The following is a 20,313-nucleotide window of genomic DNA, read 5'->3' as shown; positions in this document are numbered from 1 at the left end:
CCAGCAGAAGTCTGAGGACCACTGCTCTGAAAAGATCCCATGTTTAGTAAGAAACTCCCAAGGAGCAAGAAAAGAATAATCCCTGGAAACTAAGTCATGTTCATTTCTGCCCTAGGAACCATCCAGATGGGCCGAGGCCCCAGCAGCTGGTAGACGCCCTTTCTCGCCCCCCTCCAAGCTGTCCACGGTCTCAGGAGCCCGCTCCCATCACTGCAGATGAGGCTCCCCAGGAGGGAAGCGGCTCTCTCCCGGGCAGCGCAGGCCCGGTGGCTGAGGCCCACGTGGTCCCCGCTGACCTCGGGGCTCCTCCTGAGAATCTCCAAGTCTGCCGGACCTGTGAGGGCAGCCTTCCCGAAACCCCAACGAGTCCTGTGTCCTGAGGTCCCCAGGAGACCTTCCTGGCCTCCACTTCCCCAGGCCCACCAAGCCTGAAGCTTCTGATCTCCAATCTAAATGCCTCTCCACCCGGGATGCCCCAGAGGGCTTTGTTTCCTGACCCGACCCTTTTACTTGCACATAGTTTCATTCCCTTCTGTTCCCATTCCCCAATCCCTGGTCCCCGGACCAAACTGTCCTCACAGGCCTGGACCACAGGCTCACAGTTCATCTTCTGGTTCCCTGGCTATCCCCACGCACTGTCTAGTTTGATATCACTGGCTCCCCAGTGAAGTCCAAATCCTTTACAACAGAAGATCAGACCTCTACCACCTGGCCCTGCCCTGCAGCGAATTCATCATCCCGTGCCCCCTCTAAGGAACCATCCCCTAACCTGAAATGCCATCCTCGGTTCACATCCCTGGCTACGTCCTAGCCAGATTCCAAGTACCCCAGGTGCTGCCTCTCTCTGAACACCTGTCACATAACCATGCATGGTCTTTTACTATACTTTATACTTTCACGTATTGGTCATGTTTCCCCAAATTGATTACAGGTTCATTAAGAACAAGCACTGTGCCTTACAGCTCTAAAGATCACACTGTGCCATCCACGTACAGGGTTGCAATCGTAGTGGAAGATCAGTGCATATTTCTGAATAGCACTCTGAATAATCTAGACAGACATTATTTTTCCTAGAGCTAGAGCACAAACGCCAACATTTATAATGGAAAGATGTGTGCGGGAGTAACTAGAGCTTAAAACCTAAATCTGTCTGCTTATAAATTCTGTCGGATAAAATCCCAGCATACGAAAAGGAAGACTTCTGCTTTTAGTACTAGGTATCCAGATCTCTCAGAGACCGCTTTGTGTGGCCTATCATTTACTGTGATTTTCTACAGTGTGCAAGTTAACACTAACATTCAACAACTGGTCCAATAAGTATTACAGAAGAACATATTTTGTAGCTTCCCAAGGGAAAAATAATAATTTTCTAAAAGAGGTGGGAGGGACCATCACAAAAATATAAAACGTTGCTGGAAACCAAGTTTCTGTGTGTTTTTAAATCAGAGAGAGAGAAAGAGAGAGCGGGAGGGAGGGAGAGAGCGAGCACAGCATAGAAGAATAAAGGGAAGGAAAAAACAGTTTAGATCCAATGTCCCTCTCACTGCTGGCAGTGAGAACAGAGCTCCTTGCAGGCAGGACCCAGGCTTAGTTTTCTACGCACCCTCAGCTCCAGCACAACCCCTGGGACGGGAGGAGTCACGACTTTTTGAAAACGTGAATAAATACACAAGCCAACAGTGAGAGAGTAAAAAACATAAATAAAATAAAGTAAGAGAGAGAGAGAGGGAGAGAGAGAAACAGAAAACAAGTGAGATGCTGAGCAGCTTACACGGCAGAACTCAAGGACCTCGGGACGAAGCAACGTCTGGCGAGGCTGAGAGGGAGCCCTGCGCGTCAGGCTCCTCGCGCCTGCGCCCCACGCGGCAGGGCGGGCAGGGCCACGCCCCCTTACCTGCGGCACAGGCACTTTCTGCGGGGCGCTCTGGGGCGAGGGGTGGAGCTGTGCCCAAGGCTGGTGGTGCGAGGGCGGGGGCGAAGCCTGGTGGTGCAGGCCCGGGTGGGGCTGCAGCGGAGGGCAGCTTGGCAACTGCTGGAAGGCCGGCGGCTGCCCGGGGTGCTGCTGGCCAGGGAGCAGCCGGTCCTGGATCGCCTGCGGGTCTGTGAGGCCGACGCCGGGACAACCGTTGGCTCTCAGGTGCCCGGCCAGCTCCCTCGGCGCCGGGGACATGCCCATAAACGGACGGGACGGTTGCATGTTCCTGGGGCCCATGTTCCTCTGTCCGATCCCCATGGCGCCAGGGGGCTGGTGAGACGGCTGCGGGTGAGGCATATTTGGGTAACTGCCGACTTCCATCGGGATCCCGGCACTTCCGGGCCGGACTTGCGGAGGAGGGGTGCCCGCCGGGTTACTCATTGCTTTCATGGGTGACATGGGAGGCGGAGAGGCGTAAGTTCCCTGAGGCTGCGAAGGGTGCATAGTTTGCGCGTTCATTTGGTTAAGGGAGCCGCTGGGGTGGATAGGCTGCTGGTGCATGAGTCCTTGGCCACTGTTCGATGGGAATCCTACAGCGTTGGGGTATCTTGGGACGGACTGGTTCATTGGAGTATTATTTGTAAGGCCTAGATTCTGATTCATCCCTGTATTGTTAACTAATCCCTGATTTAGGTTACTGTAAGGATAGCGAGAATACTGCCCTGAGTTGTTTATAGTAGGTGAGGGGACGGTCTGGCTCCGAGAACTAAAGGTGAGGGTCTGCGGCCTCACGGCCCCTTGCGGGGTAGGGTTGGGGGAGAACCGGGGGCTGTGGGCTACGGGCTCCCCGTGGAGAGCGGCGGGGGGATGGTGGTGGAAGGGCTGCACCGCGTGGCGCAGGCTCGGCGCCACCCCGGGGCTCTGCGGGGGCACGTGCGACAGGTGGCCGGGGCCGGCGATGAAGGGGCTTCCCTGACCGAGGCCCTCCTGGCCCGGGGGAAACTGGCCCATCCTCGGCTGCGGCTGCCCGTGCTGCTGCAGGGAGAAGTCCCCGCGCGCCAGGTAGCCGCCCAGCTGCTGCAGGTGCGGGGGGTGACCCTGCGCGGGGGGCCCCGACGGGGCCGCCTGGGGCTGTGGCGGTGGCGGCTGGTAGGGGGCTCGGATCTGGTCCGGCACCTGCACGGCCCGGGGAGCCCACATGGAGCCGCCGTCCACGAAAGACTGCCCCCCGTGCCGCTCGTTCGGCAGGCCGGGGTAGACACCCATCTGGCCGCCGCCGCCGCCGCCGCCGCCGCCGCCACCGCCGCCGCCGCCGCCACCGCCGCCAGCCCCGTGGGGGACCTGGGGGACGGGCGGGGTGTGGAACTGCGAGTGGGGAGACGCCAGTCCGTTCCCAGGGGCATTGCTCATCATTCTGTTCGGCTGGTCCATCAGATGCATCTTTTGCTGCTCGTACTGATTATAGTGATCGAAGTGGGTCAACTTGGTTTGATTCTGATTCGCGGAGGGATGGTGGAGGGACGGCTGTAAGGAGGCAAAGCCTTGGTCTATCGGCATCTGTTGACCCATGGGATTCACGGGATTTTCAGGGTAACCACATTCTCCCAGGCTTTCGAGGCCTTCGCTGAAAATATTCCCGTCCTCGCCGAAAAGACTCATCATTCCTGGATCCGCCATCTTCTCCCAACACACGGCTCCTCCAGACCAGCGCTCAGGAGCTTGTCTGTGCTTCACTTCACTGAGGGTTTGTCCTCAGAGCCTATAATCCTTGACTAATCTTCTTCATGTCACTCCATATTTCTCTAATTCTCTTGGACCCTGCAGTGTCAGGCAAATCTGGATAGAGGTCCTAGAAGGGGAGCGGGAGGTGGGGAAGAGGGAGGAAGAAAACAAAGAATTAGGAACAAATGACAAAAACTGCCGGCATTGTACACATGTGAATTTGGTCTCCATCGACAATACTGATCTAGCCCCCTCACTGAGCTGTATTTTATAAATCTAGTTCACTTTAAGAGAAACTCATTAGCTTCTACCAGAAGCATTATTATGATCGGTTACTTAGAAAGCAAGCAAAACACTAACCTTAACCTTAAATTAATCCACTCGCTCCGCTTCCTCACGTTCCATTCTTGGATGGAACAGAACAAAAGGGCACAACATGCAGCGGCAGCAGCAGGCCAGCAGATGCATGAATGTCGCCAGGCAGCCCATCTGCTGCACGGAAGCCCTGGAAATGCTCTGGTTACCAACAGCCCGCCCTTAACCTTATTCCCCTGAGCGGTGTAATCAGATGAGCAGCCAGAGCACCGAGGGCTGTGAAAAGCTCAACTTAGTTAAATTGACTAGAGGATTATACAAATACCAAAATCAGTCATTTCGTACAAATTGGATATTTACGGCCCACATACAACCAACTACAGAACGGCAAACAGAGGCGTCGAAGGAGAAGGCGGCGGAGGCAAGGATGCTGGCAGGCACGCTGGCGAGCGGAGCGGTAACTCATCATTTCCTTACGTCCGTCTGACGGCAGGAACACGCCAGGCTTTCGTTCTCCAGCAACACACGCCCGCCCCCCCTCCCCCCTGCCAGAGCAAGTCCCATCACGGGTCCCTCATCCACCCGAGGGCCCTGGGCTCTGGGGATGGACCAGGAGCCATGCGACCACGCGGACAAACTCTAGCTGGATGGACAGTTTCTAGACGATGACCATTCTCATCAGCAGAGACAGAAACATCTCCCCCAAACTGGTCAAAACTGAAACTTTTAACAGAATGAAGTTCAAAATGTCCATGCAGCCCTCACCCTCGCCTTGACCTCTTCTGGGACAAGGCAGACCGGAGCAGGTAGGCGGAAAGGTGGGCAGGCCTGCCCGTCCGTAAGCATCCCCTGTTTACAGCACACCGTGTAGACTAACTACTGCTCTGCGCTTTATGCAAACACTTGCTAACAGCTTCCGTGTCAGATGAAAATAACCAACTTAAAGAATGTTTCCACAATCAAGACAGGAAAGTGTTTTTGTTGAATGCTAATTAAATCAACGACCTAATAAAGAACTAATTCACATAGGAAAAATGTCCAAAATCTTAAACATCTCTGGAATTTAACTCATTTTTTTTCCTCTTTCATAAGCTCTTGAAGCATTGTGTGATACTGCCCAACTGGAAAAAAACAGTATCTTGTTGAAGAATTTCAAAAGGGATATTACAAACAGGCTCCGCCATAAATCCTACTGACACACGTCCACAGGAGCACGGGAATGGGGACGGCTGGGGCGGGACTGGGGACGGCTGGGGTAGGAGTGGGGTGGAGGCAGCCAGCCCCACCAGAACCCACGCCCCCAGCAAGGGGAGAACTCTGCCTCCGGGAAATGTATGTAAACAACATTCCTGCTCGCTGTCAGAACCACACAGACAGCACACCTGAGAGGGTCTCCAGGTCGGCAGTACTCGGGCGACAGCTGTCAGCCGAAGCCAAAGGTCTCCTCACTCTGCCGCTAAGTGCCGTGAATTTTCTGATCTACTTTCTCCAGAAACAGAGGTCAGGCGGGTGGAAGTAAGGTGAGCATGAAAGCCATTTTATTTACAGACATGCTGCTTTAAAACCCAAACCAAAGAGAAGTCGAAATCTCCAGTGCCAAATGAAACAAATATTTATAAATTGAATTTACTCCTAAAAAGCCTACGCGGTCAGTCCTCATTTATTCAAGGCTCCTTCTAGCTTTCAAGGAAATAAATACGGGAATGGACTTGATAAGAACTTAAAACCAGCCGTGCAGACTAACCACTTACCAAAATAACCTTTCAAATTAGCTAAAGGAAGGTAACGTCTAGTTGCCTGTCCTGGGTGGCCTTTACAGGATAATGGTGGCTTCATCCTCCAGGGCCCAGCATGTGTCACGGGGAGGAACTGCTACGGACTGGATGTGTTCCCAGCCAGCTCCAGAGGGAAAGGAGCCCGGGGGAGGAGATGGCTCGGTCCACTGCCTGGAGGGGCAGCATGGAGTTGGCACTCACTTTATAAGGCTGAGCAGAAAGGGAAAAAGAACTTGACTACAGGCCCAGGGGAGGGGCAAAACAGAGCACTCACTGCGAGTAATCCTACCCGACACTTGGGTCTCCAGTTCCCGGCTCCTTCCACCAAGAGGCCATTTCCCAGCAGCAGGAAAAATGGCAGCATTACCTGGTACAGCAAACGTGTCACCCACCACAGCTGCGACCACAGTCACGTGAAGTCCGGGCAGAGAAGTCCAAAAACTATGGCTTTAGGGTGTCACCGGTCACCACCTACGCCTGCTGGGGCAGCCGTCACGGCCTTCCTGCCCCTTTTCTGACCTCAAGACTCTGGCTGGCGACTATGCTAGGAATCCATCTGGTAGCTGGATTTCATATTTCTGATCTGAGCTAATCTAATTAATTTATTTTTGTCTTTTTTAATTTGATCAAGACCATTTGAATGCCCACTTTCCCAAGTCACAGCTGCAACATTTAATTTTGTTCCTATCAAAGATATTCATTTAAAATTCCTTTTTGGAGTGTGCCCCCTTGTCTACATTCACTATCTACATTTTCTGTGTCTAAATCAGCACTGTCCAATGAGCCATCAAATCAAAGCCATATTTGTCTACAATTTTCTAGTAGCCACGTTTAAAAAGTAGCCCCAAAGAGAGTGAAATTAATTTTCATCATTTTTATTTAACCAACAAAACCAATTTATTGGTTAAATTTTATTTAACCAATAAAACCAATTTATTTATTGGTTTTATTTAAATAAAACCAATATATGCAAGTAATTACATATTACTTCAACATGTAATTGACAGAGATGAGACAGTTTACATTTTTTGGTACTGAGTCTTTGAAACCCGGCAGTTCACACTTACAGTATATCAATTCCAACTGGCCACATTTCAAGTCAAGAAGGTGCACATGGGCGCAATGGCTACTATACTGGACGGCACAGGTATAGGTTATTAAAAAGAAGAGGCAGAAATGCAAGTTATCAGTGTTACCAAATAATTCTCATCATTATCACTTGGGAAATAAATATTCAAGTTGTATTTACATTTGATTTGGCTTTAAATGAAAATCACGTTAAATCTCAAATAGCATTTATGTATTCAAAATGTATTTACTGAGCCTCTACTATGAGCCAGGCACTGATCACAGCTGCCAGAGATATATCAGTGAACAAAAACAAAGTTCCCTTTTTCCTCATGGAGGTTACAGTCATCTGTAAATGATGAAACTTTTAATTAAAAATTAAGATTCATGGGTTATGGTATAAAAGGTTACGATACCGTTTTACAAAATATTTCTTGGTAATTCATGATGACAAGTGCTGTGTGTGTGATATTATATACTAAACAGTATAGACACCTATAACAAGGACATAATACATGCTTCTGCTCAGCACCCTACTGGCAAGTCTCTTCTGAGTTCAGAAGGTGCTTGGGGGCGTGTTTAGGGGTGAAGAGAGGCACCATGAGACACCCCAGCTCACAGCATCGTGGACACCATGGAGACTCACTGTGAAACCAATGATGAAAATTTAGAGCCGGCCAACACTCTGGAGACCTCCTAATCTAAGCCCCTCTTCATTGTACAGATGAAGAAACCCTTTTATATATGAGAGCAGTAAACATCTCCAACAAAATATTTTAATGACGAACAACTCCCAGAGACGAAAGAGAAATGTATAGATGAAATGGCAACTCACCAGTGAAGCCTAGACGGGGTCCTATGAAAGGCCTATACGGGGTCCTATTTATTCAGAGATAAGTCACTAGAACAATTGCTGAAACCACCAAACAGAAGAGAGTTTCCTTTTAAGAAAATTTTTACTTATACTATCGATAACTTTAAGGAAGCAAGCACATATTAGCACCACATTGAGGCTACTGGTTAATATTTTGGGAAATAAGCAGGATGCAAAGTAGGCAGCCCCCAAAAGTAAACAGCACCCAGAAGACTGGGGACAGAAGCAGGGGGTGTACAACAAACCAAGGTGAAAGAAATAAGTCGTGCAAAAATACATATTAAGATTTTGAAGTGAAGTTCTGACTTCCCAAAGGTTACATAAACAATGCTTAACTACTGTGCTCTGCTTAAAGTAGGACGGCATTTGTGTAGCCCAGTTTTAATTTGGTATCACAGTGACCTGAAAAGCTAGAAAGGAGATGGGTGAACACAGGACACCTTTCATTTCGTGGGCAAAATACTTCCTACAGCTCAACCACTTTGTATTCGGTTGTGGAAGTAGAATGCCATCCAGGTGCTGTCCATTTTTTCAAAAGTATCCAACACATGGGGCAAGTAAAAGGGAGCTGCCCTGTAGACGCTAAGACCACCTTAGTGTTCCGTAGCTCGATCTGCATCGTCCTCTTTACTCGTCTCTCCTCCACCCCCCAAGAGCCTAAGGTTTGTGACATTACTTGATCAGGGTTCTCGGGACCGGGTGGAGCCTGTGCCAGCATTTCCAAGGGAGTGTGGAGCAGCGGGGAAAGCACACCTCCCACCCTCAGCGCAGCCCGGGAGACGCCTCTAGACCCTCGAGGCTACAAATCACATCGCGAGGGGCAAGGACCCACGGCTGAGAGCGGAATGGACAGAAGAGAAACGGCTCCGCGTGGCTGGGCTTCTCCTCACCCTGAGAGTCCTTCCAGCTCGATCACGAGGCCTATGGATGGTACTCCCCACCCACGGCCCCTAGCAGCCGCCGAAGGGGGCAGGGGGTCTGCCCAGGCATTGACCCCACGGACAGCGACCCAGAGAGAGAGGCGGGAAGCGCCTCCAAGTTACCAGCATCAGTTCATCACCAGTCAGTTCCAGGTTTGCCACACGGACCAAATGATGCCCCTCCCGGACCCCCCCAGCCCGGGCTAGACTACATTTTCTTCGTCGCTCATGTGTCGGGGCTGTGGCTGTGCTGTCCCACACGGCAGCCTCTGGCCACATGCTGCTGTTTAAATTAAAACTAAATAAAATTTTAACTTCGGTTGCTCAGTTGAACAAGCTGCATTTCAAGTGCTCAGCACACCCGTGTAGCTGGTGGCTGTGGTGCACATGTGGACAGTGCACCCGTGGAACCCTTCCATCAGGGCAGAAAATTCTATGGACAGCACTGCTACAGGTTTCTTCCTAGAGGTAACATTCTTAGGTGAAGACCATATTAAATAGTAGCAATTCTCTTTCATGAAAAATTTTTTCTCCTGCTCAGGGATTAGTGTTCTTTCAAAGGTCCATACCTAGCCCTTGTGATGAAATTTACAGTATTCTTTCCATACATCATATTTTATGTTATTAACTATATTTTCAACCTATAAAATTTCTGCTTTCTGTAATGTCTCCCAGCATATATTTCTATTTCTTTTTGTTTCGTTTTGTTTTGTTTTTTGGAATCAAGCCATTTTATTGAGGGGCTTCGGGGGAGGGTCGAAAGGCTGGGAGGACAATGAGATTCGACGTCCTTCTCCCGGCCGGGACCTCCCCAGCTTCACAGTTGCTGAAAAGGCTCTATTTCGTTCTTTTTTTTTTTTTTTTTTTTGCGGTACGCGGGCCTCTCACTGCTGTGGCCTCTCCCGTTGCGGAGCACAGGCTCCGGACGCGCAGGCTCAGAGGCCACAGCTCACGGGCCCAGCCACTCCACGGCATGTGGGATCCTCCCTGACCAGGGCACGAACCCGTGTCCCCTGCATCGGCGGGCGGACTCTCAACCACTGCACCACCTGGGAAGCCCTCTATTTCTTAATAAATAATTTTTATTATGTTAGGAATGATTCTCAACTACACAAAATTCAGACACTTAGGAATAATTTCAGAATCCTTTTCACTTATAGTTGCCATATTACCATTGCTCTTTAATGAAGTATTTGCAAGCTTAATTTTAACACAAAAAAATCTACACAGCAATAGTGAGGCCACTACTTTTTTTAGTGGCTTCGTGCATTATTTTCATTCTCTTTTTTACTGGAAGAAAAGGATGTGAAGTCCTTCAGAAGGTCTATGTTAGTCCCAAGCACCACATGAAAAATAAAACCAAAATAAGGAAATAAGAATTGCATTTACAGTTAGCTTCGATTTATATCACTAGGTAGCCTCCAATTTTGCTGGTGTTAGTTGAACAGATATATCTTTCGCTGTGGAAAGCAGTGCTGTGCTTTCCGCCAGCATTCCCCATGGCAGTTAAGCTCCCTCCACCCACCCCTTCCACCCAGCCAGATGATGGAAAACCACCCTCAATCTTTCTCAGCATTCATTCACTTAAAAAATATTTAATGAGGGCCAACCCTGCATAAAGCATTTAATAGACACTGGGTATACAGAGTTGAACGAACAGACGTGGCCCCTGTTCCATGCAGCTTGCTGTTCTAATAAAGCCGTGAGGATGTCCTGCATATTCAGTCCACTGACCAACCTGTGGATTCTCCTCCCAAGTATCTCACAAGTCTTCGTCCTCCTCCAGTTCACAGTCTCTGATGTAATCAGGCGTCATGGTTTCGTGAAGGACAGAACTTTAAAGGCTGACTGGTTCTCCTGAATCCGGTCTCAACACGCTCGCACAGCTGACTGAATGATCTTGTAAGACACAAAATGTGTCCCCTCTCCACCCTGATTAACATCCTTAAAGCAGTTCCCTAGCTCCCAGGATGGAGCCCCAAAGCTCCAGCAGGTCGCAAGGCACTTTGTATTCAGAGACCCGTCAGCCTCTCCATTCTCTACGCCCCAGTTTCCTTCCCTCTGCCCCTGAAGCCTTCACCAGCACCCAGGCTGGGTCCGTCAAGGCACGGGAAGTTTCCTGCGCGTCATCCACTCACCTCCTCACACCTTCCTCACCCCCAGGCCGTGCTGTGCGGTCTGACCTCCCACTCGTGGGCTCGGTTCCTTTGTTACCACTCATCCCAGGAAGCAGCCTGACCCTCAGCCCTCCCTGTTATTCCCACCCCGCTGGGGGCAGGAGCTACACAAGCACCAAGCACACCTTGTTCTTGTTTCTTTCCCTGCCTCTCTCCCTGCAGACCGCAGCCTTGCCATTTGAAGGAGGGTCCTGGAAGCACTGGCACTCCCCGGGAGCTGGTGAGAGATGCAGGGTCCTGGGCCCAACCCAACCTCCCGCCCCGGAGTCTGCATGTTATTAACAAGGCGCCCCGGTGATGCCCGCACACGTGCAAGTGTAGCAAGTCCTGCTGGCAGACTCAGCTCCTCCGGAGCTACAGCTGGGATTCCCCTCAATTAACGTGAGAAGGAATAATCAACAACAGGTCCCAAAGAATTACAAAGCAAGTAAAACAAAGGTATGTCATCTTACATTTAAGGAAAGGGAGTCTTGGCATTCCTGACCCACAAAGAAACAATACTGACCTCATCCAAAGAATTAGAAATAACCCTTAGTGACAAGTTTTAACTTGTCAAAGAGAGGACATCTGAAAGTGGTTTAATTTCAAAGATTCATCTGTCCCTCTGCTTGACAATCATTTTTGCAAGACAAAAAAAAATGCAGTTAATATTAATATCTAATGCTATGTTACATAACACCCTATTTCACAGGTCTCTTGCAGAAATACTTCAGTTATTTCTACACAACTCTGAGGAGTCTGGATATTCTGAGCTGCCTTTCAGATAAAGATGGGTTTTTTGCCTACATAAGAGTCCTGGGGCTAATATGTTTTCTTTCAAGGCAACTAATGAAATGGGACTCAGCTAACAGTTTATACTAAGCGCACTGCCGCTGCACTTTTTTTTTTTTTTCCCTAAACTGGTCGAAAGGCGTATACTGTCCTATACATAAGTTGTGCCGCTGAAGCACCGGCATCAGTGTCCTTCAGAGAACAACCTTTACACCCTGCAATTCAACACTGAAATATCACTCCTTGAAATTAACTCCTTCTAAGACTAATAAGCCCAGTGAGAAGACAGCTGACCTGCTCATCCCACCACAGACACCAGGAGAAGAGCCGGGGCAATCTTCCTTCCATATGCAGCTCAGCGTGGCCCAGCAGGAGGCCAGTACACATTCCAGGAACACTTAAAATAAGCAACAGTATATGGCAGAAGAGGGATGAGGAAAATCATCTGTATTCAGAGCCACACATACCATATCCATGGAAGTAAACATCTATGTCAAATATGTGTATCTCTCCCTTATCTTTTTTTTTTTTTTTTTTGCGGTACGTGGGCCTCTCACTGCTGTGGCCTCACCCCTTGCAGAGCACAGGCTCCGGACGCTCAGGCTCAGCGGCCATGGCTCACGGGCCCAGCCACTCCACGGCATGTGGGATCTTCCCGGACCGGGGCACGAACCCGTGTCCCCCGCACTGGCAGGCGGACTCTCAACCACTGCGCCACCAGGGAAGCCCTCTCCCTTATCTTTTAATGCTACCCTAATTAATTTTATTGTAGGTGAAGGGGAAAGCAAATGAAGAGAGACAGGTCCAGAAGTAAGAAAATGGAAATTCTTTGTGTAATTTGTTTGGGACTGGGAAAAATTCAACTTTGGAAATGTACTTCAACCCACTTGACAGGGAGGTGTATAGTGCAGACTAAGGGGAGAGTAATACAAATTGTACACAGTGTGGTGATCACTAGTGTATCTTGCTTAACATTGTAAAACATCCTGGGATAGTTTAGACAAAACCTGGCTGGTCTATAAAGGTAAATGACACCACGTGTTTACTAACCCACTAAAAAAAAAAGTCATTTGAAAATATTTTCCCACTCACTCTAGATCTGTTTCAAGCTACTGATGTGACACACACATGCACGCACGCACACACAGGCAGGCACACACATCTGGGTGAGGCCTAGCCTACAAGGAGTGAGCCTACGATAGGAGGAGGGACGGAAGGTGCAGCCCGGGACCACCCCCATCCTGAGATGCCCTGGGTGATCCCGAGCTCCTAGGCAGCGACCCTGAATCACTGGAGGACGCCAAGGGCAACATGCTGAGGGCATGAAAACACCGTGAGCAGCCAACTGCTCCTGTAAGAACCAAGCTTTCTGTACACTTACTGTGGTTGTCACTGATTAACTAACTCATCTGGCAGTTGCCTACATTCTTTTGCATTTTAAAAGGTTCTGGAAAGCTGAAAGGGGGATCTTGCCTCATAGTCTTGGGAGAGTTTAAAACTGTACCCCAATTCTGCTTGGTTGAAATGAAGGGAGAGAGAGTGTGGTTAAACAGTCTCCTCTGATACACACACCTCCAATGTTCTTTTCCTTCGGGGGGCGGGGTGGGAACCCCTTCGGCAACACCGCAGCTGAAAATAATCTATTTTCCCTGCGAGAGCAGAGCGCATGTGATGACAAGGGAGCCTTATCCATCACGAATAAACCCGAGCTCAGAGCCAGGCCAGTGTCACAGGACACCGAGGGCAGAGGTCACATGGCAACCTGGAGGGTGTTCTAAGATGCCGTATTTCATGCAAAAGAGAAATACACAGGAATTATGTAAATCCAAACTTCCATCTGGGAAGTGAGTAATATAAAAGTCAAACAGGGGACTTCCCTGGCGGTCCAGTGGTTAGGACTCCGTGCTTCCAATGCAGGGGACGCAGGTTCCATCCCTGGTGGGGAAACTAAGATCTGCACGGCGCGGCCAGAAAAAAGAAAAAAGGGAAACAGAACTGTTAAGGAGGGTCGAGGACACCTTTTGGAAGAGTATTTGAGAAACTATTTTGGAAAACTGACCATGGTCTCAAAAAGCTCAATCTATAGACAAAAAAATGGAAGAAAACAAATTTCACTTACTCTGTGACTACGGTATTAAATTACTCTTTCAAGAAATTATATTTGAGAAAGGAAATGGAATTAAGGCTGAAATATACAGTAAACAGTTTGTATTCATTATTTCATAATCATTCTGACATAAAACAAAGTTGGAAACTTTTTTCCATACGTACACTTATGAATGCAAGCTGCTTCTACAACGCCACCATAATCAAAACTATATGACAGTCAAAACCATTATCAAAAACTATTACAATAAAATAACTAGTATTAAAACTATCCATTTCATGCAACTAAATAAGCCTGATATCTCTCTTAGCTAAATTAAATGTGGGGCTTCCCTCGTGGCACAGTGGTTAAGAACCTGCCTGACAATGCAGGGGACACGGGTTCGATCCCTGGTCCAGGAAGATCCCACATGCCGCGGAGCAACTAAGCCCGTGCGCCACAACTACTGAGCCTGAGCTCTAGAGCCCGTGAGCCACAACTACTGAGCCCGCGAGCCACAACTACTGAGCCCGCAAGCCACAACTACTGAAGCCCGCACACCTAGAGCCCGTGCTTCACAAGAGAAGCCACCGCAACGAGAAGCCCACGCACAGCAACGAAGACCCAATGCAGCCAAAAATAAATAATAAGTAATAATAATAATAAATTTTTAAAAAGTAACCACGTGAACATGCTGAAAATACCTGCTTCTTGATAAATCATTTTTAGTAAAATCATTTTTCTGCATTATAATATTGGTTGTGTGTTTATACAAATGCGTTGAGTTCTTGAGTTTGTTTTCTGTGAATTTTTTCTGACCCCTCCAACACTATCAGCTATTGTGTTGCCCTTGGGGAAGTGTTCCGGTGGAGATAAGCATGGAAAGCCAAGCAGCACACAGGCGCCCCTCCCAACAGTCCCGGTGTTGTCCAGTACCGGATCCAGGAGCCCCGCGTGGCTATTTAAATTTAAATTAACTACAACTACAAAACATTTAAAATCCAGTTCCTCTGTCACACCAGCCACGTTCAAGCGCTCAACAGCCACTCGGGTGGCTACGGAACGGGACACAGCAAACACAGCTCAGCTGACTTGTCATCATGACAAGAAATTCACAGGCAGCGCTGGTCTAGAAGACTCTGCCTAAGCTGAGACCTCAAGGGCAAATAGGAGATTGGCAAGTAGAGGGTCTGGGCAAGAGGGAGGTAGAGAGGCCTGAAAAGTCCATTTCCGAGGTGTAAGGATCTTAAGCAGAGGCCAGATCGTGAAGGGCCTCATAATTCATTCTGAATTCATGGAGAAGTCAGTCTAAAGTTTTTCAGCGATGCTGTTTAGAAAGACGTACATCTTATTTTTTAAACTGAAGTATGGTTTATACTATTGTGTTAGCTTCAGATGTACAGCAAAGTGATTCAGTTATATGAATATACATATATTCTTTTTCAGATTCTTTTCCCTTATAGGTTATTACAAGATATTGAGTATAGTTCCCTGTGTTATAAAGTAGGCCCTTATTGTTTACCTATTTTACATATAGTAGTGTGTATCTATATTAATCTCATACTCCTAACTTATCCCTCCCCCACCCCCTTTCCCCTTTGGTAACTGTAAGTTTGTTTCCTGTGTCTGTCAGTCTGTTTCTTAAATAGATTCATTTGTATTATTTTTTAGATTCCACATATAAATGATATCATATTAATATCTCTGTCTGACTTCACTTAGTATAATTTCTAGGTCCACCCATGTTACTGCAAATGGCATTGTTTCATTCTTTTTTATGGTTGAGTTATGGACTGAGTTATGGACTGAGTTATGGTTGAGTTATGGTTGAGTTATGGAAAAAATATTTTCCATTGGGGTGTGTGTGTGTGTATGTGTGTGTGTGTGGTGTGTACACACCACATCTTCTTTATCCATTCAGAAAGATGTACATTTTAGACAAAATCTCCCTTACTAAAATATGGATCACAGATTGGGAGAGGGGGGAATATTACAAGACTAGGGCCAGGAAGACCAGTTTGAAGGCTCTTACAGGAATTCAGGGAAGAGATGATGGTGCAGAAAAGAAGGGGATGGAGATACTGGAGACAGGACACCAGCCATCTGACTCGGTTTCTGATTGGATGCTGGAGGGTGAAGAAGCGTCTAGGAGGACAGGACTCTGGCTTGGGTAACTGAGCAGATGGCAATACCGTGCACTGAAACATAGGGAACAGAAGAGGAGGAGAATTCACACGGGGGGAGGGGGGAGGTGCAGAGAAAGTCCGCGAGGAGCTACCCAGTTAGCAGCACAATGTAAGAGCGAAGAGCACTCCAGGGAGAGAGCAGAGCCGAAGACGCAACTATTCAAGTCACTACAGACAGAAGCAGGGCAAAGTCTAGGAGCAGATGAGATCACCCAGAGAGCACGGTCAGACATATCCTAAAGGGACAAGAGAAGAAAACAAGGACAGAATCCTGCAGAATACCAACACTTACAGAGCAAACAGCAGAGTCAGCCAGTAAGACAGAAACAAACACCACAAAGAGGCTGTGAGGAAGAAGCGATCAAAAAGTTCAAATGCTAAAAAAAAAAAAAAAAAAAAGTTCAAATGCTATAGAGAAAGAAGTGTCCATCAGACTCCACCAGTAGGAGATTAGTAACTGTTAAGAGGGGTTTCTATAAAGTAGTGGTGGCAGAAGCTGAAGTGCTCAGTTACGGTGATGATGGGTGGGGAGAAACAGTACAGAAGGCTCCCGACTGTGGACCGAGAAGGGGAAGGGCCGGGAGTCGTGGGCGTGGACAGATCAAGGACTAGTATTGTTCTCCCCAGCGTGAGAGAAACTGGGTTGTGTTCCCGCACAGGCCGGGTAACCCTGGGCAGGTTCCTTAGCCTCTGTGTGCCTCAATATTATATGGGGATGGTAAGAGTATGTATTTCATGGGTTATTAGAATTAAGCGCGTTAATATTTGTAAAGCACTTAGAACAGTGCCTGCCACTTAGTAAAACATACAAACACTAACAGAAGGACAGCACGGAGAGCAAGAGTCTGAGAAGTGGCGCAAAGAAGGGGAAGAACCAGCGCACGCATCTCTGAAGAGGGGAGATGAGTGAGAGCCACAGCACAGGACACGAGACCCGCCTCTTGCACTGGGACAGTAAGGGGGGCGGGTGCAGAGGCAAAGTGGTAATCAAGAGAACGTGGTCTCATCCCCATGGCTTCAACTGGCTTGAATTCAGAGGGAGGCGCTGGTTGTGAGGTGCGAATTTTAAAGAAAGAAATGGAAGAAGACACAAATAAATGGGAAGATATTCCATGCTCATGGGTTGGAAGAATTAATATTCTTAAAATGTCCATCCTACCCAAAGCAATCTACAAATCTACAATCCTTGTCAAAACGCCAATGGCATTTTTCAAAGAAACAAGCGATCCTAAAATTTGTATGGAACCCACAGAAGACTCCAAGAAATCGGCTGAACCAAGTGGCAGAGTCAAAGGGCACTATGAACCCAAGGTCTGAGACCAACTGTGAATGACGTCCTGCTCTAGAACTTCCTTTTCTCATCTGTAAAGTACAGATAATACCACCAACCTCTAATTCATGAAGACGAGAGTGTATACATAAAGCGCCTGACACAGCGCTTGGCACACACTTAGTACACAATGCGGATGATCTCTTTCTCCTTCAACATGAGAAATTTAGATACACAAAGTATGTCGACCAGGCTGTGTGGCCTTGACCCAGTTACTTAGCCTCTCAGTTCCTGGTTTCTCACCTGTAGGGTGCGGAGCTGGAAAGGTAGCTGAACAAAATGGCAAACATCCCTCCACTAGAAGACCGTAACCTAAGTAGCTGTGCAATTAGACTTATGCAAAGTATAGCTGTCATCTTCTGAAACTCACACTTTTTTTTTTTTTTTTTTTGCGGTACGCGGGCCTCTCACTACTGTGGCATCTCCCGTTGCGGAGCACAGGCTCAGCGGCCATGGCTCACGGGCCCAGCCGCTCCGCAGTATGTGGGATCTTCCCGGACCGGGGCACGAACCCGTGTTCCCTGCGGACTCTCAACCACTGCGCCACCAGGGAAGCCCTGAAACTCACACTTTTAATGGTAGGAAAATAATCAAAATTTCAAGAAGCACAGATAATTGATGAAAAGTGATTATAAAGATAAATTACACACACATATACGTATCATGTAAATAATTCAGTGAAGCTTCAGTTTTAAATGTAAAATTGCTCGGACCCACTAGTATTTCTAAAGCAACTGTTGCTCCCTACACATAAATTAGCACCTGGTTTACACAGCAAGACTATGAAGCCATCACTTCTCAGAACACGTTCACTTGTCATAGGAAATCCCTCGGCCTCAGCCCACCTGGGGAAAGAGAGGTCAGGGCCACAGGGTACCTGCTGGTACCACCTCTAGGACAAAGGCCTCAGACATCTCCCAGGTCCTTTCCTGAACGTCTGGAGCCCAGGCAGCCACCTGAAGCGAATTTCCCAGAAGAGGGAAACCTCACGCTTCCTTTCCGCAGCAGAACTGGCAGCACACTCTCCCCGCCGAGCACCAACAGTGGACGCTCTTGGCCACACAACTGCGATTCCTCCATTAACTTAACAACATTAGTGTCCAGAACACAGCTATATACCAGGCACCCTAGAAAGCTCTGAAGTAAGAGCTGGGTGCTGGATATATTCTTTCCATTTCCCATTTATTTGCTGAACAAACTTAAGTGCGAAGTAACTTCTTTAACTTCCTTTTCCACTAACAAAGCAGGTTACTGTCAACTGTCATCTTCAGGGATGCTGTGAGGATGACTTAACTACTTCAAATTCCTACCGAAAATATACTTAGTAAGATAGAAAATATATAAAAATGTTTATTCTCCACTTCGATTAGTCTCGAAGGTCTAGGTTGGGACGCTTCTTCCCTGAGAAGCCTTGACAATGCACATGGGAAGACTCTCTCATCAACAAGCCACAAGAGGTTTCACCTTCAAACCATCCTTGACCTCGGCTTCCACTATTCCTTTAGAACATCTTCTTCCCTAACAACCCACGATCAGGGTGTTTCCCCGCGTCTGGAGTCCAGAGCAGGGCACCTCTGCCAGACGGGTCCCTGCCTGGACCCCTCACCCCGAGGAGCTGGGGGACCCCGGCCACGGCCCCCAGAGCCCCAGGCTCTTGTCATGGTGCACATCTCACTGTGGCCAGGATGAGGAGGTGCACAGACGTGCTGGTGGGAAGAGTAAGAAAACTAAGAGCTCTTCCCAACAAGTAATCCACAAAGACTGGACTTTCTAGTTCTTGATACGAGAAGGCACACTGCAAACACCCAAATGTTCTATTTGCGGATCCGGCCACCTGTTTCTATACTCACCCCCAGGCTTACCTGCCCTTTGGTTTTCTGTGTCTAACCACCCTGGGCAGCTTAAGGGTTTAGATCAGCATTTTCTCATCCTTTAACTTTTAGCAGCCGCTGTCAAACATTAAGTTTACAAATGTTAAAAGTTTATAAAGGGCTTCCCTGGTGGCGCAGCGGTTGAGAGTTCGCCTGCCGATGCAGGGGACACGGGTTCGTGCCCCGGTCCGGGAAGATCCCACATGCCGTGGAGCAGCTAGGCCCGTGAGCCATGGCCGCTGAGCCTGCGCATCCGGAGCCTGTGCTCCGCAACGGGAGAGGCCCGCGTACCGCAAAAAAAAAAAAAAACAGTTTATAATATCACCGCCTCTCATCAAAGATGAATGATGCCCAATCGTGACATCTCTTCAACACTTCAGAAAAGCCTGTAACCGTCTTGGAGACAGAAATGAAGAAGAAACATCAGGGCCAGGGAGGGAGGCAGAAGAGCAGCACCGAGAAATTTGGGGAAAACCAGCTCGATCTGGATCTGGCTCTGACACTCTCTCTACCTCAGGCAAATTAAAGCAGGTCTGTGGACCTCAGCTTCCTCAACCACGAAAATATGAAAGTAAGTGTTCCATCACCTCCCCCAAAGGGATACTTAGACATGGTCTCATTTCACTGTCGCAAGTGGCTATTCACAAACCACACCCGGCAGGCAGACAGTAACACTAGCTGCCCTCCCCACATCTGCACCGACCTTAACCTGCCACCTTTTGAGGCAGACGCAGGGCTGTCAGGAAGGGACAGGATGGCTGCAGACAAGTCCCCTGCAGGGCACCCTCCCAGATTACAGGGGAATCCTACTTTCATGCCTCGGGAACCTGGGAACCCCAGAACGGAAGCACTAAAAGACCAAAGCTCTAACCCGATCACTTGACCTTACACAGAGGCGCTGAGGAGACACGTGCTTTGTTCAAGGTCACCCAGCTAGTCAGGGACAGAGCCAAGACTCATGCTCGGTCCCCAAGACTGGGGCCAGTGCTACTGTAATAAACATCCTACACTGCGGAAGAGCGTGCCCCCTGTTCTCAGACTAGACAACTGTATTTATGCATCATCGGGAAAATGTTAACAGACAGTGGAGGCAATACGGTTTTAAAACAGGACATCCAAACACGATCTATGGAGTGAGCTCTAGTCATAACTTGAAGCCGTTCCAAATGAGGCGGCATTCTAAAACGTCCTAACGTGGTATTCTGTCTCCAAGGTCACTACGCTGAAGGAAGCAACATTCATTTGCATAATGTCTGGTGTATTAAGTCAACTGTGTTATGAGGAATTTTTTCTTTTAACCAGC

At 48.4% G+C, this 20,313-nt stretch overlaps 1 protein-coding gene across 4 annotated transcripts in view; it reads right to left on the bottom strand.

The window, feature by feature from the left end:
- Positions 1 to 20,313, bottom strand: part of CHD7 (chromodomain helicase DNA binding protein 7) — a 173,135-nt gene that overhangs the window by 111,833 nt on the left and 40,989 nt on the right. For 2 of the 4 annotated variants that reach the window (XM_060128597.1, XM_060128598.1), the window contains exon 2: positions 1,772 to 3,764. In XM_060128597.1, the coding sequence (XP_059984580.1) occupies positions 1,772 to 3,592 (1,821 nt within the window). In that variant the 5' untranslated portion in view covers positions 3,593 to 3,764. The remainder of the gene's footprint in view (positions 1 to 1,771; positions 3,765 to 20,313) is intronic. The other 2 variants (XM_060128599.1, XM_060128600.1) reach the window with 1 other exon arrangement.

The sequence above is a fragment of the Lagenorhynchus albirostris genome, chromosome 17 (genome assembly GCF_949774975.1).
Source record: "Lagenorhynchus albirostris chromosome 17, mLagAlb1.1, whole genome shotgun sequence".
Lineage (NCBI taxonomy): Eukaryota > Metazoa > Chordata > Mammalia > Artiodactyla > Delphinidae > Lagenorhynchus > Lagenorhynchus albirostris.
Note: the sequence above shows the minus strand (reverse complement) of the source record. Positions and strands in the feature narration are given on the sequence as shown.